The sequence below is a fragment of the Takifugu flavidus genome, chromosome 19 (genome assembly GCF_003711565.1).
Source record: "Takifugu flavidus isolate HTHZ2018 chromosome 19, ASM371156v2, whole genome shotgun sequence".
NCBI lineage: Eukaryota > Metazoa > Chordata > Actinopteri > Tetraodontiformes > Tetraodontidae > Takifugu > Takifugu flavidus.
In genome coordinates this window covers 5382027-5403980 of record NC_079538.1, presented here as the reverse complement: position 1 = coordinate 5403980, position 21954 = coordinate 5382027, and the positions used below count along the sequence as shown (strand labels likewise).

The following is a 21954-nucleotide window of genomic DNA, read 5'->3' as shown; positions in this document are numbered from 1 at the left end:
TAGAGATCACATTTCAAATTGTTTCACAACTTCTGTTTTTTACATTTCCTGCATGGGTGCAGTTTTTGTGGAAATGAAACTGAAAGCGTTGTCTAGCTATTCTAAAAAATATCCTCTTTGTGTGGCGTTTTGAATTTGGACCCTCTGTTCAACAAAAGTAAAACTAAGTATTGCTTTGATAAGAAAATATTTGGATGGCTACTTCTCCTAAAATAAATTCAACATTGATACTTGAAGATTTTTCAGTCTTTAAAATAAATAGAAAATAATAGCTAATCCACACCAGCCCTACAGCTATACGGAATATGTTTTTGTATGTATTTTCCAGACTTTATGACAATTTTATCTTTCATAATTACAATAACAGAAGACAGTATATTTTCTTCAATTTTCCTTCCGCCTAATCTTACAATCAAATATACATTTCCAAGTAAAAACAAGAAATCCTTTAGTGTTTAAATCAGTTTATAATTATTTTTTCTTTTTTTAAAAAAACAACCTTATAATTCCTAAAAATCTTCACGATGTTTAATGTCTTCAGATTTTATGGAATCTTGCGTCTATTTAGTCCTTTTTATAATCTGATTAATAAAATATTGATTGTTTATTGTGCACCATCTTATCTACTTTCTTTCAGTTAGTTGTTCTGATCAAATTTAGTTCTCCTTTTGCTTTGGTTGCAAAAGTATAATATCTTCTTCATATTGTTTGACGTCTACGCTGTCTTTTGTCTTTGTTCCTTGGTTTAATATAAATAAAGCTTGGAATGGGAAAAACCGTCGTATCAATTGATGCGCATGCGCCGTTGCTGCCGCATGCGCAGAGGTGATATAAAGTAGCTCGAGTTCCGGGTGCGGATCGGGCACTGACAGTTATATTACGGGCGATGCTCCCGTTGCTGGATAACAATTTTGAGAAAAGACGACATACTATTGGACGTATTGTCTCAGGGAACCAGCTATCTGGCCTTAATTCGTTATCTTGGAGTTCGACTAAATTAGAGAGCTAGCTAGCTGATCGTGGTGGACTCTTTTGGCGACACCTCCAACATTTTCTCCCCGGTATTTGATTAGACGACGGACTCTTAACGACAAAATGGCCTGTGAACCTAATCGTGCCCGACTGCTATGCATGCTCACGTTGACTTTTGTGTTTTTCATCGTCGAAGTGGTGGTCAGTCGGATGACCGCGTCTCTGTCGATGCTGTCGGACTCGTTTCATATGCTTTCAGACGTTATCGCACTGATCGTGGCTCTGGTGGCCGTGCGGTTCGCCGAGAAATCCCATTCGACCAAAAAGAACACCTTCGGATGGATCCGGGCAGAGGTGATGGGGGCTCTGGTCAACGCCGTGTTTCTGACGGCGCTGTGCTTCACCATCCTCCTGGAAGCCATCGAACGCTTCACCGAGCCCCACGAGATCGAAAGCCCGGAAGTGGTGGCCGGGGTCGGAGCCGCGGGGCTGTTGGTCAACCTGCTCGGACTGTGCTTGTTCCACGGTCACGCCGGCGGAGGCCACGGTCATTCCCACGGTGGCAAAAACAAGAAGCTGAAACTCGGAAAGGATGGGAAAGGGTCTCCAGCCGCAGAGACCAGCACTTTGGTGGACAACCACAGCAGTCCCAGTGATACGAAGCCTAAAAATGGTAAGAGGCACTTTGGTGTACTGAATGTTCTCTTTTTACTGGTTTTGGTGTTTAATATCGAGCTATTCTCATTTACTAACCCCGGATTTGCTCTTGTGGACACCTAAAAACTGCTTTGATTAAGTTCTGTTCATGCAGTACCAGTAATCCCATTGAGTCATGTGCAGAAACTTCACATCCTCATGTTTCCAGACGGGATAATGGTTTAACGCCTCCAAACACAAAGTTAAAACTGCCCCAGTCCCACGTCCTTTGTCTTTAAAGAGTCAAACAAGCATGTGGAATGCCGGTTTCAGCGCAGTCCCCATGGCCCCCCCACCCCTTCCCACTGGCTACTGTTACTGGGCCGAACGTCAGCGTAACCATGGAGTTGACAAATCTAACAACACCATTAACTGCTGATGAACGAGCCGCCGGTCTCCCAGTACGGGAGCGAGTCAGGGCTCACGTGGTGTTCTGCCGTTGTTGCGTAATCTACCAGCAGTTACTGGTTTTGTTTTATCCAGAATTTTATTAGAAATTCCCGAAATGAGCCATGACGTATCTCAGGTCAACAGGTTCCAAAAGAAGCTCCTATAAAATGAGTTTAATCTGCAATTGTTCTCAATTTCCAACACCTCGTGTGCCCTTATATAATTTCAGGTTAAATAGTGTTCAGTCTTTAAACGGGCTTGTGCTTTGACCTCACATGATGTAACTGAAGGATTTATCAGTTACTGATATTTCCTTTGTGGAGTCACCTCCTGGCTCAGTCTGGAAGCCGTGTTTTTGCAGCGTCATGTGATCAACGACGGTGTGGAGAATCTCACAAAATTCTGTTTATCTTTAAACATCCTTGTTTTTTTTTCTCTCCCCACCTCAGAAATGATCTGCAAGGACGGTGAAGATTTACACATGAACGGCAACACCCTCTATGATGAGCTGGAGGACCACGCGTCTTCGTCCCAGCTCAACATGCGCGGCGTCTTCCTCCATGTTCTGGGTGACGCTCTGGGCTCTGTCATCGTGGTGCTCAACGCTTTAATATTCACCTTCGTGTGGAAGCCCTGCCCGCCCGACGAGATGTGCCTGAACCCGTGCATCAACGGCCACAGCACGGACCACCGGCACATCAACCAGACGCTGGTCGGTATAACGGAAGGACCCTCCATGTCTGCCATGACCTTTGCCGGCCCCTGCTGGGTCCTCTACCTTGACCCCACGCTCTGCGTCATCATGGTGGGGATCCTGCTGTACACGACCTACCCGCTGCTCAAGGAGTCGGCCCTCATCCTGCTCCAGACGGTGCCCAAGCAGATCGACATGCACCAACTCAACGAGCGGCTGCAGGGCCTGGAGGGCGTGCTGGCCATTCACGACCTGCACATCTGGCAGCTGGCCGGCAGCCGAATCATCGCCACCGCCCACATCAAGTGCCACGACCCCACGTCCTACATGGACGTGGCCAAGCGCATCAAGGACTTCTTCCACAACGAGGGCATCCACGCCACCACCATCCAGCCCGAGTTTGTCACCTTCAGCTCGGAGTCCCGAGACTCCCTCTGCGAGCTCTCCTGTCGGACTCAGTGCGCACCCAAACTCTGCTGCGGCACGGCAGACAAACAGAACGCGGGCGCTGATAAGAAAACCGACGCCGAGTGCAAGGCCGCCGCCGCCGCCGCCGCCTCAACCCTGGAAGTGATCACCGAAGTCCCAGAGCAGGTGGCAGCTGCTCAGACGCTCCTGCAGCCCAGCGCGGACGCCGTCGCCGCCAGGGAGCTGGAGTCGTCTCTGTGAGCCGGAGGCCCCTCGCAGAAAGGCGGATAGAACCAGTTCAGGCTGAATGCATCGTCATGGACGCTGTTACCATGTGATCCATTACTCTGTGAAGTAAAGCAACAAACCCCCCAGCTCAGTTTTGATGTGTTTGAGCCATTTCAATTATCTTTCTGCGCCCACTTTCATCCCCCCCCCGACTCTCCTTGGCGTCCCCACTGTTGAACATTGCACCGGCGGCAGAGTCGGTGGTGCACGTAGGGGTTCACTGACCTCACGTCCTCCAGGACCAGAGCAAGGTCTGCATGCGTGTCCCTCATTAGCACTATGTTGTGATGCATTAAGTCATTCCATGGTATTCCTGTGCCAAAGCTTTTCATGGAAGGGACCCGTGAAATTTGGAGCACACGGCAGTAGGTTATTTTCCTTAGCCTATGTGGACCTTTGGGGAGAGCACCTACCTTTTTTTTAAGGCATTAGCAGATGTACTTTCTTAGTCTCTGGCTACCAAATAAGAAGTATTGCCTAGTATTTAAGCATAAGTTATTAGCAATGACCCACATTTCTTTCTAGGTGGTGTTTTCATCTGCCCGACCATCTATGCTGTAGTGAGTCAGGTTCTGTTATAGTGATGTTTTTTCTAACGGGTCTACTTTGCGGGACTTCGTCCTCCAGCCTCGAGCCTTTGGATTTCAGTCGCTCTACACCTCTCACCTCGCCTCTTAACTAGCTGACGGACTGAATCCGGACTTCACGCCGGCGTCTGAGTGGCGCGACGAAATGTCCCTTTGCTGATTGGATGCCTGACGAGCACTGATTGCCATTATGGATAGCGAGAGGTTATTCTGCCTGATGGCCGCTGTAGTAGATCTAAATCCTAATGAATGTGTCTGCACCTTGTCGCATTAGGGAGTTTTTATACTTGTATGACATTCTGTGTATCTGCATGACCAAACGGATCCCCTGCGTTGGACTTCTTGTTTTATTTCCGGAGTTCTGGTTGCTGCTTACCAGCACCTGCTGGTATCCCTCAGCATTCCCTGTAAGGCTTCAGGGAACCACTGGTCTCTTCACTGAAGATAAACCCATATATATGGTGGCCTTGACGCTTTCACAATTTTTCACACACACAAGACTGATTTTCAGACCCCCCCCCCCTTCCCACGCCCCAATTTTACTGTGTATGCAATATAGAAATATATGCTGGGAAATGCGTTTCGATGTGTTTCTTCATTTGTACTGATTGGTCACTTTTATTCTATGTATTTTAAGACTTGAGGTCTTGTGCAAAACTTAAAAAAAAAAAAAACGAAACTTTTTTTTATTTTAGATATAACATGTCCAAACTGATGTGTTTTGATAAACTATATATCTACAGTATCTGTCTGGTGTGTCATTGTAAAATAAATAAAACATGGCTGTTTGCTCCAGTTGCTGAAACTAAGAGGCCCCGTTCATTCTTCCTCCGCCTGTTGATGTGGCGTTAACTGTAGAAATGACTTTTCCCTCTCTCTGAACTTAAAGAACCGTGTAAATGCTGTTTAATCCAGTGAGAAATGGCTTTGAAAAGCCGGCGTTTTAATAACGCGAGCCGGCGTTTTAATAACGCGACCAGAGCGGTTTATAGGTTTAACGTGAGGAATTTGCTTTACTTTTATTATACTTGGCCTAAATTCCTGCTTCCAGCGACGTCGAAAGGAAACGCCGGGAAGTTGACAGGGTGTGACGCGCAGTGACGGGAGCGTTCATGTGACCATCCCGTGACCTGGCGTTAAAGCGCTGAGACTCCTGAAGGGGCTGAGCTCATTTCCCTTTGATCGATTCCCGCCGTAGGCTTTGATCCTTCAAAGGATCTGACAGCAGCACATGGAAGGCCAGAGGAGGAAGTGGACGTACGGTCCCTTTAAAGTCCTGTCCTCAACCCTGGGTGTGAGGCCATCTGTCTCCTGGGATTATGGAACAGCACGAGTTGGATGTGAGAGGACAGGGTGAACCTTAGACTTTTGGGGAGGGGGGGGGGTCTCTCGGGTCACCAGTCCCGGAGCTGAGCAGCAGTACTCGCCGGTGATCCAGAGATCCCGACCCCGCTCGGGAATCTCTGCGGACTCCTGGAGCATCTCCTTCTCTCCCACACCCAGAAACATCTAATCTGACCTCACGGGCAGTTCGCACACAGGAGCCCAGAGATTAGAAGGTCCGGAATGTTCCGCAGCTATGAGGGTGTTTTGGTTCTCTATCAGCGTGACGTCCCCGCAGCTTTCCTCTGCTTTTTTTAAATTAGGCGTCAGCGTTTTAGGATTTGCTGGGAATGTGAAAGGTGACGCGTTCCTAATCAGGGACAGGGAGGGGCCAAAGTCCCAAAATGAGGGGTGCGGGAACGGCGCAGGTTTAATGTTTCACTCACTGTCATCTGCATCTCTGTCAGACTTTGATCGTGAAGTCGGGTCGGTCCAACAGCAGAACTGAAGCGCTGATAACAGGACAGAGGACGATCCACGCAGTCTTCATACAGTGGAGATAAACGGGCCCTTATCAGCAGCCTCGGGGGGTCGAGGCTTCAATGATATGATAATTCATTATTTTTTATCTGTGCACCTTGACTGATTGCCCCCCCCCCCCCCCCCCAACTTGAACATTAATTTACAGATCTAATTGAACTGTAAATCATTAAGTTTAATCTCATTTTAACCACACTCGCACACACACCGAATCTTCTGGCTGCTTGAGGGTTTCAAACTACAAAGTTGTGAACTTGCCCGAATAAAATATGCTTGTTTGTTTGCTTTTTATTTTGTTAATCAGAGATCTGTGCAGTTCTGTGTATTTTATATTGGCCATGTGGATTCCTTATTTAAAAATGAGCAAACATGACAGCTTCTTTTGCTTGATAACGCGTTACCCTTTAATTTGTTTTATCTTCATTTATCCAGAAAACTGTTAATGGTGGGGGAGTTTTCTTCTTTTTTTTTTAAGGTTTTTGAACTGGTGACTCCATCATTTTGGAGACGTCACTTCCTGTCCAGTTGCATGGCCGTCACATGATCGCCGCCCCAGGATGTTTACGATGTGTTGCTCAGCTCCAGAATAAAATCTGTCCTACATTTACTTTAACACCCATGATGTGATTAATTTATGTGAGATAAAGGGTCTATCTCCTGTAAACTGTCCTGTCTAACGTGCGTATTGACGTGTACTAATAGGAATAATGATTCTGAAAGTTAGCATTACTGAAGGGTATATTCAGCACTGCTGAGCTGAACCCAGCTTCTGTGTTCTGCTGGATCCCTCTGGTCGTCCGGGTCACACGGGCCGCGGCCGAGCGGCTTCAGCTGCCCTCCGAGTGCAGCTGGAACAATAGAGGTGTTGGCTGCAGCGGCGCGCTGAGAGACCACTCTGAACTCGTTCCAAGGTCAGGCCTCGGCTGTCAAGGGAGGATCGGAAACGCACAACAACAAAAGGTTCAGAAACGTTCGACGCCGGAGACGCGAAGGGTTCGCTCGCTGGATGCGGCTCCCACGCTCAGTCTAATGCCACATTTGTTGGCGGCTGGTAATCCTCAAAAACAGGCTCGTTGTCCATGTTCTCTGGGTCTTTATGGCGGCTCGGTTGGTGAGCGTTTTGTCTTTTACCCGCTGAACTAAGCTGATAACGACCATCTCTAACGCAACAATAACAACAGATAATGATATACACACATGCCAGCCGCGCCGGCGTTCCCTCCTCAGATTGTGGGGAGGCCGAAATTGGATCTGAGGTGCCCGATTCTACCTGCACCACCCGTTCTGGGCCTGATACAACAATAAAGCACCCGCTCAGGCAAAAGGGCGGCATCCTGCGTGAAGGGCACAGCCCTGACCTTCAGCCAAAGCACAGTCTTTGTTGTCGTCTTCTCTTTGGCTGTTGAATCACAAGGTCGCCGTCTTATCTCAGGACTGGAAAGACACACTGATCCAATCTAACGTGCCTGGTTTATAGCAAGATGCTCCTGTTGACTGCAGACAGCGAATTCCAGCATTTAATGACTTGTTTTGTTTCCATCCGGGCTCGCTATGACCGGGCTGAGGTGCCAACTTCATCGTTATCTTGTCTTATCTCCACTCCGGGATGTCCAAATCTAGGATGTTATAACATAACTGGGTTGGAAGTTATACATTACAAATCTACAGTGCCTTTAAAAGGATCCTCCCTGGCTGCTTCTGCCTTTTACTGCTTTTTCTTAAATACAATGGCGATAAGACGTGTGGACAAGGACTCACAGACAACATTTCATGGCCAAGAGGAAGCAGATTTATATAATAAGTCGCATCGGCTGATTGCGTAATCATGGGACTTTTGCTGGGCGACCAGTTCCATTTATTTGGTCTTAATGACCTGAGGACACGTGACAGGAAGGTACAGAATTCTCAGAGTGACTCAGGGAAACAGTGAGGTTGGAAGCGTTTGACCCAGTCAAGTGAGCAGGTGAGACACGGATGAGGGAGGTCACCGAGGCATCTGTGCTGCCGCCGCATGCTTCAATCAGTCACATCTTCATGGGAGAGGGAGAAAATGGGTTTCTAGATGAGTGCTGGGGGGGGGGGGGGGTTTCAGTCAGAAGAATGCAGGAGTGAACTGATTCATTAATGCTAAAGAGTTACGCTTGTTTTAATTTTAAATGTGTACAGTCGACTCTGTGTCCATGTGTCATTTGAAACAACCCCCCAGCACTTCTCTGACCCCCCGAGGCCAGAGGTGCCCTCCTGGACTGATGAAAACCTTTAAGGACTTTGTAAAGTGAACTGACGGATTTGGTGCATCGCATTCAGGAAACCCGTGCGTGGTGGCGGCAGCGTTAGCGCCGGGCTAAATGAGGACAAGAACAGTGGAAAAACAGCAACAAGAGCAAATATTACAGGATGGTTTCAGTCCCCCCCCCAAGAAACTGGTCAGAAGGGCTGGCTCACTCCTGGACTGCTCTCTGGACTCCATTGACGAGGTGGGTGAGAGGAGGATGTTAGCCAAGCTGACATCAATTATGGACACCCCCTCGACTGTGGGGGCCTTAAGCAGCTCCTTCAGCAGCAGACTGTTACACCCACAGTGTAAAAGGGAGCGTTACCGCAGGTCATTTATCCCAACTGCCGTCAGATTGTTCAACATTCACAAAAACATACACAACAATGTAGCACCAATAACCCAGGGTTGGCATATTTGCACTAACTAATCATCCTACCTCTGGAATGTCTTATTTGCACCTTCATTTTTCTTCACACTGTCCGACGCTCCTTCTGTACATAATTTTAATTTCTGTATATACTGTACAATGTACATAGCAATGTACATAATAGTCTTTTTATTTTTATTTTTATATTTTTCTTTTAGTACTTTTCTGCATTGTACACCACCGGCTACCGCTGTAATGTACAATTTCCCCGATGTGGGATCAATAAAGTTTTTTATCCTTATCCTTATCCTTAACCTCTCTTAAACCAACCAACCAAGCACACATACATTTTAATTACATTTTAAATGCAAGTTAATGCATTCATAGAGCTTATGGAGTTCATCCACAGCCTAGACAAAAACAACAAAAAAAAGTTGCCACCTGGATTAACTAAGTAAACAGGTAAAAGCCTCCATTTGCATCATCACTGGAGGGGACAGTAGCTTTCAGCTGGCAACAAGCTCTCTAACCCCAGCTGTCATCACGAGTAGCTTCTCATTTCTGAAACATCCTGAGCTCCTGGAAAAGATGCTGGTCTGTTTGAGAAGGGTCAGATCTTTGGCTGCATCGAGCGGACAAAACATCGAAGGAGGCTGCAGAATGTTTGGTGAAGAAGTCTCCAAAACATGAATAAAAACTGGAAGCACGGTGGGGAAGAGCTGTGGATCCTGAACGATGGTGATCGGGATCCTCCCCCACCCCCACCATCAATACAAGATCCTGGTGAAAAATAAATGCAACGCTGGATGGAAAAGGACCTTTTCCTGGGTGAGTCTGTGTATTTACGATCCTGGCATCTCATTTGTCGGCCTGGAGCAAGAACTAGAACAGGAAGAACAAGGAGCGATAGTTTACCGGAGAGGAACTTGGACGTGTCTTGGAGGTTTGGTACAACAACAAGAGGAGCGCTAGTGCAAACAAGTTCGCAATCTGTCGCAAGAAACTGACTCTTTGTTTCCTGTTATCCTTTATTCCTAAAAAACCAGGGCTCCTAAAATGGGATCCATCAGTCGAAACTGCAGGATAAATACGTCAACGTCACGTTTGATTGTTTTGCCTGATAGAACAACCACGAGAAGATTCCGCTCCCACGCTGACCTCCAAAAGCCCACGGACAATTTTGAAAGCAAACGGGGTCACCAGGACAAAGACCGCCAAAAAAGAGGATGTCAGCAAAGTTCTTTTTTTTTTCCACTGTGCTCATGTGACCAGTACTTCCTCCTCAATGGACCCCACAGCTGACAGAGCAGAGCTCTCAGTTCCCAGTGGAAACAAAATAACATGACCCAACATGAGTTTATTTATTGGCAACATAATTCTGGAGGAGAGGAAGTCGTCTTTTACTGAAATGGACCTGAACTAATCTGGGTGTGTGTGCAGAGTCTTTGCACACCTTCAATCTGGCGTTTTTAAACTTGATAAGAGAGTGGCGTGGCGTCTAGCTGCGGCCCCTCGCAGCAGCATTGTCATCCTTTTTACAGGGGTTCCCCCTAATCGCCCATAAATTGGAGTCAAAGCGCCAAGAAAAGAAGCGGAGGAGCGTCTGAATGTTGGCGCTTTGCAGGCCCCGTCATGTGACTGCAGCTGTTGTCACTGCAGGGTGGAGTGCACAACGCTGGAACCTTCCAGAAACCAAAACTTCTAATGACACTTCTGTGCTTGTGTTATTTCTCTTTTTAAGGTGTTGCAGAAGCCGGTGTAGGAGTTTTGTAGGGTAGCTGAGTTCAGAAAGTATTCCCTGGATATTTGTGCAGGTGTGGCACTTCTCAGATTTTCTTCCCATGCACACACTTACAAAAACAAATAGAAAGGTTCTCCACCCATCCTGGAATCAATTCTAGGTTTAAGTGAAGGCAGGTAAAAGCAGCCTGGAGAATCTGGCTAAAGTTGTAGGAAACTACCCTCTAGTGGCGCAACGGAGAGCTGACAAACCGCCGAGGAGACGCCGTTGTTGGTGTTTACTGCTGTTATTTGAATGTCTGCGTTCACCCTTTCACGCACAGAAAGAGGCCTGGAACCAACGACCAGCTGTTCTACCGCCTCAGATACAGAAACCACTTGAAGGCAGCTGTGGACATTCGATGACCTCTTCTGTGGCTGGAGGGGGGGCGCACGGAAACCTCAGGGAGCGAGTGAAGAGGACAGAATGGAGGATTAACAGGGACATGTGTCTGGATTATAGGGACAGCTCACAGAACCATCTGTCACCTCCTCTCTGAGGTTAACACACACCCCCAACACACACATCACACTCGGTGGTTGTTTGAAATTCAGATTAGAAAACGAAAGAAATTCAGTTCTGGACAGGTATGTGCTTCATCCGGCCATTTGGGGGAGGCGTGAGGTGAAATTTTGAAGATTAAAGATGCAGAAATTCTGCCACGAACCTCTGGAACTCTCTTGAGAGCAGCTTTATAGTGAAGTAAACAATAAATAATTGCTCAGACCTTTCGAAAGAGCACAGAATGTTGATCCTCACACCTATAAATAGCCTGGAATGGCTTTGTCCCAGCCTAAATTCTGATTATAGCAGAGGAAAATAATAATGTAATAGATTATTGTAGACAGTGGGGCTTCTACAACGACGTCAATACATTTCTGTTTGTTGTTGTTTTTATATAGGATGCAGCTAAAATAGGACTAAATAGTTTATCTGACAGATTTAAAAGACTAAAGAACACAGAACCGGCCTCCCTCTGGACTCTCTTGTGCTTCGGCTCTGGGTTGGTGCTTCAGTTGCGTTTCTGCGCCGATGTTGAAGAGGAGGATGGAGGTGGAGGGTGATGGGGAGGGAGCTGCTGTGGCGGAGGGAGACTGGCGGCGTGTTGCAAACGGAACCAGTCCGCGGTTGGCTGCTTGCGCCCACGCACCGGGTGAACTAAGGAACCTTGATACACACCTACACAACAGCCGTGGGTAATCTGAACTCGTCATCATCCGAGCTACACCGCCTCCTGTCCTCTTTTTAGCATTTGGCGTGCTAATTTAACCCGCGCTAATGCCAGATGACCTCGCACAGATGCTGCGCTGGCTGCCTCCAGCTCCATCCTTCGCAATGACAAAAACATCCAGTCCATTCGTATTTTCCCATCCCTGCCCGACCCAACCACATCCCCTTTATCAGCCTCTTCGTCGCTCTTGAGCTCCCTCTCAGCTGATGGAGCTTATTGTGGACAAATAGGCTTAGGAGCCTGCAACTATGGCAACGGCCAATCATTACAAGCTTCATAAGCATTTCATTGGGGGCCGTGATCCAATGGATCTCGTTAGAGATGCTGCTGCCAACCTCCTGCAACAAGTAAAAACAGGCTAAAGAAGCTCGGGGGAGGAAGGAGAGGAGAGGGAGAGGGAGGGGGAGAGAGAGGGAGGGAGAGAAAGAGAGAGAGGGGAGGACCCATTTCTTTTCATTTTAAAAGCCAGTCAACTGTCTGGCTGCTGCGGATCGTCTTCTTTTGCTCCGCTGTGGTTCTTGTTCCCCCAACAGGTCCTGAGAAGAAACTTGGGACCAGCAACAAGGGAGGATCGTTCTTTCTGTGAGTCTTTCTGCAACACCTCCATTCAAACGGTTCCAGGGGTCGCGCTGCGTTAAAAGCGGTTGTACTGGGAAAATAAAAACAGCTTTGTGAAATTGCTGATCAAACCTTCGCGTGATGTGATCACAGATTCCTGGTGAATAGATTATTTAGTGCTGACTCAAACAGACCTGGCACAAGCGCATGAAGAGCAGGTTTGCTGGAGGTGTTTGACTCCATCTTGAGGGTTTATTTCTGCAACACGGTGACTAATCTGATTCAGGTTTCTGCCTTCCTAACAACAGCAGCTGGGGTTTGAATGACAACCTGAGCTGGTGAATGGCCAGAAAGGAGAGAAGAGGAAAAGAAAAGAAGGCTGCGGCAAATGATGAGTGATCAGCAGCCTCCTCAGGTCACCGCACTGAAATATTCCCTCATTCCACGATTTCGTGTGATTCATTGGTGATGAGGGAAAACTGCTCAAAGCCTTTCCAGTGTTTCGTGTGATCTGAACCTGAACGAGTCCATGTTTCCAGCCATTTCCTCAAAATTCCTCGAAATAATCGCAACAACACGATCGAACGAGGTGCCTTTTCAGACAAGGGATCATTGAAAAGAGGAAAAGATGGAGAGACTTTCATCTGAAAAGAGACAGAGCAGCGCTAAATGATCTAAAGGGATCCCCATCATCCATGTTCCTCATGGTTGGAGAGATGAACACAGTCTCAGTCTCTCCTCTTTGTCCTGCACATAGTGTCACCGGCGGTGACCTTTGACCCTTCAAGACAAAATGTCTCATTAAACCCATTTAGATTTTACTTTCTAACAGTTATGGATTTTCCATTTACTTCACTCAGGCGTCCGTCCGGAATAACGTTCTCTTCCTGGGGAGCTCGTGATGCAGAACATGGCCTCCTGGTTCAGCTGGAATGAGCCGTATCACCGGACCCCCCGGAGGGATCCCTCCGAGGTGGTCACCGAAACGCTGATGCTGGAGCTGAGCTGGCAGCTGAAGGAGGCCGAGAGGCAGCAGAGGGAGAGAGAGAGCGAGTACCGGCGCCTCAGGACCGGCGTGGACTACGGCTGGCTGGCCATGACGCCGCGCTCCTCCTTCAGCATCAGCACCGGGCAGAGACTCGGCCTGGAGGAGCTCTGCTCCAAGGTGCCGCCGTCCTGCTGTGGCGCGGTCATACTCAGGTGAGGACCATCGCCCCCGGCAACCACAGAAGTTGATGACACTTCCTTTAATCTGCATCACCCACGGACCGCCTGACCTCGCTCGGGTCTCCGCTCAGGCCGCAGGTGTCTCGTAATGAGCGCCGACACATTTGACTGGTGTTGATGGGCCTTCTGTGGGGTGATTAACACATGCGCTCCCGTTGGTCACAGCTGAGGCCTCGTTCCCCGCGGTGACTCAGACTGCTTGGCTAACCTGTTTGTGCACGAGTGGCGGGAATTAAGTCAATCATTGGTTCACCAGAAGCACCCTCCAAGAAGCCTGCTGGCCAACAGATGCCTATTTAAAGGTCTGCTGAGCACTCAGCAGCTGTGCAGCAGGGACTGATTAGCAGGAGGGGGGGTGACATTGTTACTGCCTTTCATGACATTTGTTCTTCTTATTAGATGTTTTCTTGCCAAGTACGGATTTAGGCTCCAACTCTGGGGTTCTTTCTCCAACTCCAAGGATCTGCCTTATACAACTGTCCCACTTCCTGTTCCCTGCTGCTCAGGTTCCGGGAGGTCATGCAGGTCAACGAGCCCGAGGTGCAAGAAGTGTCCAGCCTGTTTCGCTCCCTCCTCCTGGAAGTTCTGGATCAGTTGAAGGAGGAGCAGGAAACCCAGCGACTCGCCCGCCAGTGGAACAAGCCCGCCCCGAGCATGTCCCTGGTCAACTTCCGGTCCCGCATCAAGATCAACCCGTTCGGAAGCACGCCCGGATTGACGTCAACCGTGGCGGCCAGGACGGGGCTGAGTGACCTGAAAACGGTGTCGGAGGACGTGGAGAGAGGGGAGGACGCCACGGGGAGGTCACAGAGGGTGTGGAGCATGCCTAACTTCAGGAACAAAGGAAGCAGCAGCAGCAGTGAAGTTGTCTGATGGGACAGATTCTGTACTGGACTTGCACCAGTAAAGGCAGGGAGAACCCCATCCTCTTCCTGGAGCTTCCCAGATGATGCAGCAGCAGGTGAAACATGTGCAGAGACCGAGGTTTGGTTTCCGGGAGGCTCAAAACTGTCAAGATGATGGTTGCAGCGCGGCGTGTGAATGATTTGGTGCAACAACCTCATCAAGATCGAAACAGGCCTTTCCATTGTTGTCACCCCCCAAAAGGCTCAGTAGTATCTAGAAAACCATGAGGTGTTTATGTAAATGCTACCAAGTCACTAGCTGCATTTTAATACCTTTCTCAGTGGATTTGAAAATAAAAGCTGATTCTCTTTGGAACTCTTACAAATGTCAAAAATAAGACTGATGACACTTTTCCTTTATTCACTTTGGAAATGTTCAGGGTTCAAAAAGGTCATTTTAACTGAGGATGGCATTTACCCTTGTTAGACAAGCGCCGCAGCAGAAGGAACACGGTGGATTTAAATGAATTATCAACAGCTTGTTAGCATGTTTCAGGCGGGTGGTGATCTTGGCTGCCTGCATCTGACAATTAAGCGCACCTAAAAAAATTTAAAAAAACAACCACAGAGCCACAATTATGTTGATAAAAGAAAGATTGTTGACTGAATGTAAAATGATGACTTTAGCAGGGACGTCACTAAACATTTAAACATTGGCTTTTCTTGATGCACCCGCTTCCCAACGAGCAAGACGGCCTCATTATTTAAAAAGTGGCATTTATCGGAACCGACAGCTCAAACCTGGATCATCAGCAGCAACAACAACAGACTCCAGCTCCCGTCAGGACAGCGGGAGGAGTCCCAGAATGGTGCCGGCAGCTCCTGTCACGAGAGTGCTGACGAACACATAAACAGTGGTTGGAACACACAGCTCGGGCTTCTGATCTTTCTTGTGTGTTGCTGCAAGATGTCCTTTGGTCTCCTGAGTTCTGTTGGTGCTCCTGGACTTCACAGGGTAGAGTTCAAGAATTCAAGAAGTTGTGCTCGATTTTTATCCCTCTGGAAACAGAAATGTCAAATATTAGGAAACACTGAATGGAAATAATGAGTGACTGCATCCTCGATGGTGAAAACACTGGATTACCTTTTTGTCTTCCTTTGACTTCTTTACCTTCATTTTGATCTTTTTCCCTGAAATCATGCTGTACTTGCCTTTTTTCCGATCTTGTAAATACTGTTGTAAACACAAAAGGTTGGAAATAGAACTATAACATAAGTTAAAGGATTCATTCTTCCCTAATATGGAACTTTACCTTGGATATCTGTACAGGTCCTGAGCCCTCTTCTCCCCCTTTTGCTTTTTTGTTCTTTTTATGTTTATGTCGCTTCTCTTTCTTCCCTTTCTGCAGCAACAAGAGGTGTGAGATTTCTATTTTCTGCATTATTAAAACCATATTGTGAGCATGAATTCAAAAAATCCATTGGGTTACTTTTTTGGGGTGTTTCTCCTTTTTCATTTTCTTAGAATGTTTTCTGGATTTGCTGCGGGAGTCTAAAAAACAACTCCAACAACAACAGCAGCAACACGACAAACATATCAATATTAGTACTTTTGTATTATTAGTACCCACATTTAACGACAGACTTTAAAGTTAGACTTACCATTACTGCTAGAGCTGGAGCGGCTGTGGCTCGATGAGCACGAGGAACTTGATGAAGAGGACGAAGAAGAAGACGAAGATGAGGAAGATGACGAGGATGACGAGGAAGAGGAGGAAGAGGATCTAGTCCGACTCCGTTTCCGCTTTCTTTCTTCTCGTCCTGACAAGTGAGGAGGCAAAAATTCATCTGTCCACCCAAACAAACGGTTCTTAATTCAGAGCTACCGATTACTACTAGCCACTTCAAACATCATTTTTCTCAGCTTGGCAGGTTTCGTGTTAAAGGAACAGGACAAAGCTTGTTGTCTTCCTCATTCTGACCTCTGCTTCTTGATCTCCTCCTCTCGTCTGTTTTGGAACTGGACATCCTGGATTCCGCTTTAGTTGACTGTGGTTAAAAAGATGGGGAAATTATGTTCACGTTCACCGCCGTTTATTTACGTTTTCTCATCATTCTGAATCTCAATCAGACGCACAGGTCGTAATCAATATTATTGACACGTTATTTGATTGGAGGCCAGGAGTTATAGTCTGCTATCATTTATAAACATGCCGGGCAGACGAAGCTAATGCTAAAAGACGCTGAAAGGTATAAAATGATCTACTACAGGACGAACCAGAGATTCAGGAATCTACTCACCATTCCAAAAGCGGGGGCAATCATATGCCAACAGGAAAACAACAGCGAAAGTAAATTTATGCTTTTTGCAACACAAATTTCTGTCGTAAAGATAATTAGCAGCCGGACGTGGAAGCCATCTTGTATCCCATGATGCACCGCTTCAAATAGCGCGTAAAAACGATTCTTGAAACGTAAATGCGACAGCGCCCCCAGCTGGCAACTGTGAGGATGATTGGCAACGAATAATAATAATAATATAATAATAATAATAATAATAATAATAATAATAATAATAATAATAATAATAATAATAATAACAATAATGATTTGATCACAGAGTTTTAATCAAATTAGTATGCCATACAAACACGAGCACATGCTCATTATATTAAAAAAAACATTAACAAAAATGGGTTAAAGGTTTATGGGCATCATAAAACACGTGATTAACTAAAATATCATGTTTAGTCAGTTTAATCTGGCCCTGGTCTTCTTTTTCAGTGCAGAGCGTGTCATCTCCTGCAGAATCCATAGCTTAAATCCAACTGATAGGACGTAAAATGGAAACAGTTTAGATAACCTCGAACTCCGTCTGTTTACATGCCAGGATCTTTGCCGTCTGTTGTTAAACTGCTTTGCAGAGAAGCTTTCTGTACCAGTTACTCTCTTTTTAACCCTGCAGGGCTTTGACTAAAATTGACCAAGGATACAATGACATAATAATAATACACAACTGTTTTTTCCTGTGAAATCCACTCACATGCTGCACTGTTGTTGCATTATCGTAAGAGAAAAGCTGCCCTCAGATAGAAAAGAACAAGAATGAATGATAGCTCTAACAATGTTACAACTCGCCACCATCCCTGCCCAGGCCCGTGGATCCCCGCTGGTGTCCCAGGTGAGGCCTGGGCTCCAGTGACGTCAGGCAAAGCAGCAGCTCAGAGTTGGATTAAATGGCCACTTTAGACCACAAACGAGATACAGGTGAAAGTGTAACAAGAGGAAAACACATGTGATACTTTTACAATCGATGATGCGACAATTAGAAGTGAATGGAAGAAGTCCTGACAGTGCGTTTGACTGTCAGTGAAAAAGCATCCACTGTGATCAATCTTCTGTTTTCTTTTCATTCTTACAAATTTTATCTTAACCAGATCTTGCAGATAGGAGTGATAGACACTGATCTACGCTGATCTTTGAAAAGGTTTTCAGTAATCTTTGATCTCCAGCTACAACAGCGGATGTTTAGACTTCTGCTTTGTTCTTCGAGTGATCGGCGTGGGCAAAACTCTCTCCGCTCTCCTCCTCTTCATCGGGAACCTGGAAAACAAATGATTCGGATGATCGTTCTGTGCTGAAGCAGCAAGCAGGAGCCCAAATCCTCAGGTCTGGTTTTATTAATAGACAGCAGAGAAAACACCGTTTCACCACGTGTCATGGATGATCATCAGACCGCAGACGTGATATTTATGAGTAACGGGATTTCTTACCTCCCAGTACAACGAGTCGTCATAGCAGTTCTGGTCAGGAGGTTGTCCCCAAAGTGGAATCTTCATTATAAATCCTTGACAGGGAAAGTAAATTGTCTCATCGTGCATTTGAATCAAGTTCTGAGGACCTTGCATGTCCCACGTGTCTCTTCCACCCACCTGTAACCAGACCACCAACCAAAGCGAAGCCGAGAGAAGAAGCCAAGGCCGCAGCTTGCATGGATACGTTCCCTCTGAACGGGAAGAGAAGGGAAAGAGGAGTGTAGGGAACAGTGTGTGTGTGTGTGTGTGTGTCGGTATGTGCCTGCTGATTCATGTTCCCTTACCCATCTTTCTTTCCCAAAGCCACGGCTACAATACCGGCCACCCCACCCAGGATTCCAGGCATGCCGTGCAGATTGTGGACTCCACAGGTGTCCTGGATGCCCAGGCTGGATGCCAGGATGGGCTTCACGTAAACAAAAGAAGTAAAAGAGGGTTAAAACAGAGGAAGACTCATGACACGTGTGGCGTTTTGAGCCTTGGCTTTGACGTTCGACTCACAGTTAGGAATTTGAAACCCAGAGTAGAGATGATTCCTGCAACTAATCCGATCAGCATCGCCCCAAATGGTCCGATGTTCATGTCAGCACAGGTTCCTACCGCTACACCGCCGGCCAAGGTGGCATTCTGGATGTGCACCTGCAGGAACGTTGAAGGAAATCAAGCTTTATTGTTGTTGTTCTCCCCCAAATCGATTCTTCCTGGGGTCACTGTGAGCGTGAGTCGGTATTCTGACCATATCCAGTTTTCCTTTGTGCTCAACCAGGCTGGACACGGCGTAGGCAGAGAGCACGCATGCAGCTAAGGACAGGTAGGTGTTGATGACCGCGGTGAGCTGAGTGAAGCCTGGGTCAGCGATGGCGGAGTTAAAACTGGGCCAGAACATCCACAGGAAGACGGTTCCTGCAGACGAGAGTCATGAGGACAGTTATCTGATGGCAAACATGCCAAATTCATGTATAATCACGCAGTCGCTTTAATTTATTTGTATATATGTTGCTAGATGGTTGCTAGATCGGTTGATAGATTGGTGAGGTCATTGTCAGCCGCTGCAGAGCCAGGTAAGTCCACTAGATGGCAGCACGTGACAGTATCTATTTGGTATCAAATCTGCCCCTTTTCTAATTTTCTTGCTCATAAATCAACTTCAAATTTAAATTGTGATTAAACGCCATCGTTTTCAGTTTGGACTCATAATTACATGTTTGAACTAAGATAATTCCTGACCTAAACATGAGAAGAATTGCCTAATTTGAACCAAATAACATGGGTTTTTTTTGGTTTTTTTACTTCACTTGGTCTTGGTCTTTCAGCTCTAACTGTATCTTACCGATCATAGCGAACATATCAGAGTGATAAACAGATCCTTCTTTCTCGTGTCCATTTTTCAACCCAGGGCGATAGAGTACTCGTGCCACGGCCAGGCCAAAGTAAGCTCCAAAGGCGTGGATGATCATGGAGGCTCCGACATCGTTAGCCTGGGCGAGAAGCAGTGAGATTCAGAATAAGATTATTCCCCTACGCAGACTCAGGATGATGCGACCCATGGAAAAAATAGAAATACTCCCAGAGTCCTATAGATATGCATTATGAAGTTTGCTTACATGAAGAACTGTGGCTACCAGATGTTCATTGATGGAGAAGATAGTAATCTCCAGTATGGTCATGATGAGGAGCTGCACAGGGCTGGTTTTACCCAGGACGGCCCCAAAGGAGATCAGGACTGTCGCCGTGCTGAAGTCTGCGTTGATTATTCTGCAGGAAAGAAAAGCCGTTAAAGTGCGACAGGTCACATCTTCACTTTTCCTGGTTACAGGAAACAGTCACTTGTGGAGAAGTCAGACACACTTGAAGATGTTGATTTTGATCTTGCCGTCCTCCATGTGCCAGAAGCCCTGCATGAGGAGGCCCCACTGCAGGCCGAAGGCAGCCAGGAGCAGGTTGACGCCCACGCTGCTGAACCCGTATCGCTTCAGGAAGGTCATGAGGAAGCCGAAGCCGATGAAGATCATGACGTGAACGTCCTGAAACACTGCAGGAGTGAGAGGGAAGTTCAGCTGAGATCTTCTGGCACTGTTTTCATAACCACTAATGTGCTGAATTTCCTCAATCAGTGAATCACACTATTAGACAGGATGGCATCATTTGTATAGCACTCAGCTCTCGTAGGTACATGAAAAGATGTTGTTATTTATAGCATTTCAACACATCTAAATAGGCTAAAAAAAAGACTTTTGGTGTATCCTCATGCTCAAAAGCCTCGATTAGGGGGCAACACTTGCTGTAGCACAGATGTGTGCAGCGAGAACTTCTTCACTGTCTCTGCTTTGGGCGTCGAACGCTCAGGAGGTTGGGGTAAATTTGGAAATTGGCGGCCACAGCTGGCACCACGCCCAGATGTTAGGTAACCTTCAGAGCTGAGATGAGAGAGGGAATCCCTGGGGGATCCGCTGCGATTCCGCTGCACTGCACAAGCTACAAGTTTGTTGGGTTTTTTATTTTTAAAAAAAAAGCTTTTGCAGGATCTGTATCAACCAACACGTTGTCACCCTGAAACGCAGCAATTCAAACGAAAGGATTCCACCTGGCGTCTTCCTGTCTGAGAGAGATCGAGGTCTCACTTTATGTGCTGAAACGTCTCCAGACGGACAGTGGAAATGCCTGCGTTATCACATCAGATGTGGAAGATGCACATTAGACGCACTTTAGAGGCAGCTAATCTACACCTGCCCCACCCAGCCGTCAGCAGCCACCCGTGCGGAAAACCAGACGCGCCCCCGCCGAATCTAGCCGAGACGCCAAAAGGCCAAATGTTGGCTCCACTTGTTTGCCGACCCGTCACTTTTGTCTTTTGGTGTTTTGGAGTTTCTATGTTTGGGTCATAATTCAAGTGGCATGTGATCCACCACAGCACGCGTGACGATGGCGTTCCCTGCAGGCGCCCGGTGACCTTGTGACTCCTCTTACAGTATTCATCCGACCTGGTCTGGGAACAACGGGCCGATTCTTCCACCCGGCGGTGAGTAATGAAATCATCAGCACCTCACAGGAGCCGTCACATTACTCCAATAAAGGAGGTGGACTATTTTTACATTTTGGCTTAGAACTAAGACTTGGAGTCAATCTGACTTCTTTATTTTTGCTTCATTTTTGTTTTTTTTAAAGCTGTTTTTCTTTTCTTTTTCCAGCAAATTCAGCACCAAGAATGTTAAATCCAGACCTGAAATGATCCATCAGTGTGAAGCTTCTACTGACCCAACATCTAGTGGCAGAACATCCTTCAGGTGGACTTACTGGGGTAGAGATCCATGGGCGCCCCTTCCTGGGTGTGATTACCGGCGTGCGGGTCGTGCGGGTCGTGCGGGTCGTGCGGGTCGCTGCTGGGTTTCCCATCATCGTACACCACAAACACAGCAAACAGGACGATGGTGAGGAGCTCCAAGGTCAGGGCCAAGATGGGGAACTTCAGCCTCATGTTGGTGGCGTAGGCAGGCATCTGGGACTGGTGCTGGTTATCTCTGGCTGACGGACACACGCACGCTTCCTTTTCACTCTTTATTCAAGAGCTGTGCTGTAAAAGGGGAGGGAAAAGCGCCGCGTCTGGTTTTAAACTGGTGCCGTTTCGCGCGGCGGCCAATAGCAGAGCAGAGCACCGGGGCCTGGACAGTGAACACCCCCCTTGTGCACTATGTGCACGGGGATGGGTTTCCTCTCTGGGCATCAGGGGAGAAAAAGCAAACACACACGTAATGGCATCGAGACAGTGAGCGGACATGGGAGAAATGCTTAATGGCCGCGTCTTCCTGCTCATTATTCACTGTCAGACTCATATTTGTTGACTTAAAGTTGAAGAAACGTCGCGCAGCAAAACAAGAGGTTTGTCTCCTCTGGCTGCTGAGCGCTCCTTCCTCCCGGCTGCTCCCTCGACGCCCAGTCGCTGCAGCCGTTTAACTGA

General features: G+C 47.2%; 4 protein-coding genes across 5 annotated transcripts; 2 read left to right on the top strand and 2 right to left on the bottom strand.

The window, feature by feature from the left end:
• The first annotated feature begins 819 nt into the window (after positions 1-819).
• Positions 820-4840, top strand: slc30a1a (solute carrier family 30 member 1a). Its single transcript, XM_057017462.1, has 2 exons — positions 820-1645; positions 2508-4840. The coding sequence occupies exons 1-2, from the start codon at positions 1096-1098 to the stop codon at positions 3419-3421; spliced, it is 1464 nt and encodes a 487-aa protein (XP_056873442.1). The 5' UTR covers positions 820-1095; the 3' UTR covers positions 3422-4840.
• A 7123-nt stretch (positions 4841-11963) lies between these two features.
• On the top strand, positions 11964-15661 carry rd3 (retinal degeneration 3, GUCY2D regulator). Its single transcript, XM_057017467.1, has 3 exons — positions 11964-12136; positions 12973-13312; positions 13846-15661. The coding sequence occupies exons 2-3, from the start codon at positions 13014-13016 to the stop codon at positions 14210-14212; spliced, it is 666 nt and encodes a 221-aa protein (XP_056873447.1). The 5' UTR covers positions 11964-12136; positions 12973-13013; the 3' UTR covers positions 14213-15661.
• Positions 14583-16646, bottom strand: si:ch211-22i13.2 (uncharacterized protein LOC553945 homolog). 2 transcript variants are annotated; one of them, XR_008947476.1, is made up of 7 exons: positions 16486-16646; positions 16167-16233; positions 15847-16005; positions 15675-15747; positions 15498-15587; positions 15329-15418; positions 14583-15243 (listed from the first exon to the last, which is right to left on the bottom strand). XR_008947476.1 is itself a non-coding variant. In XM_057017468.1 (7 exons), exons 1-7 carry the CDS (start codon positions 16507-16509, stop codon positions 15193-15195), a joined length of 543 nt encoding a protein of 180 aa, XP_056873448.1. In that variant the 5' UTR covers positions 16510-16646; the 3' UTR covers positions 14583-15192. The 2 variants fall into 2 exon arrangements, 1 of the variants encoding a protein (XP_056873448.1); XM_057017468.1 differs by having other exon boundaries at positions 15675-15736.
• Positions 16647-16789: 143 nt separating this feature from the next.
• rhag (Rh associated glycoprotein) lies at positions 16790-21586 on the bottom strand. The gene is made up of 10 exons (XM_057017006.1): positions 21294-21586; positions 19848-20031; positions 19604-19754; positions 19330-19477; positions 18736-18902; positions 18501-18638; positions 18284-18405; positions 18117-18190; positions 17958-18031; positions 16790-17787 (listed from the first exon to the last, which is right to left on the bottom strand). The coding sequence occupies exons 1-10, from the start codon at positions 21493-21495 to the stop codon at positions 17713-17715; spliced, it is 1335 nt and encodes a 444-aa protein (XP_056872986.1). The 5' UTR covers positions 21496-21586; the 3' UTR covers positions 16790-17712.
• Positions 21587-21954: the final 368 nt, after the last annotated feature.

Bases quoted from the DNA above. Each gene is read 5' to 3' on its own strand.
- slc30a1a (XM_057017462.1), top strand. From the start codon at position 1,096: ATGGCCTGTGAACCTAATCGTGCCCGACTGCTATGCATGCTCACGTTG. The intron at 1,646-2,507 runs GTAAGAGGCACT...TCCCCACCTCAG, and splicing joins TGATACGAAGCCTAAAAATG to AAATGATCTGCAAGGACGGT.
- rd3 (XM_057017467.1), top strand. From the start codon at position 13,014: ATGCAGAACATGGCCTCCTGGTTCAGCTGGAATGAGCCGTATCACCGG. The intron at 13,313-13,845 runs GTGAGGACCATC...CCTGCTGCTCAG, and splicing joins TGTGGCGCGGTCATACTCAG to GTTCCGGGAGGTCATGCAGG.
- si:ch211-22i13.2 (XM_057017468.1), bottom strand. From the start codon at position 16,509: ATGATTGCCCCCGCTTTTGGAATG. The intron at 15,737-15,846 runs GTAAGTCTAACT...GTTGTTTTTTAG, and splicing joins CTCCAGCTCTAGCAGTAATG to ACTCCCGCAGCAAATCCAGA. The intron at 15,588-15,674 runs GTAACCCAATGG...TTGTTGCTGCAG, and splicing joins AGGAGAAACACCCCAAAAAA to AAAGGGAAGAAAGAGAAGCG.
- rhag (XM_057017006.1), bottom strand. From the start codon at position 21,495: ATGCCTGCCTACGCCACCAACATGAGGCTGAAGTTCCCCATCTTGGCC. The intron at 20,032-21,293 runs GTAAGTCCACCT...TCACTCCTGCAG, and splicing joins GCCCATGGATCTCTACCCCA to TGTTTCAGGACGTTCACGTC. The intron at 18,903-19,329 runs GTAAGATACAGT...TCTCGTCTGCAG, and splicing joins TGATATGTTCGCTATGATCG to GAACCGTCTTCCTGTGGATG.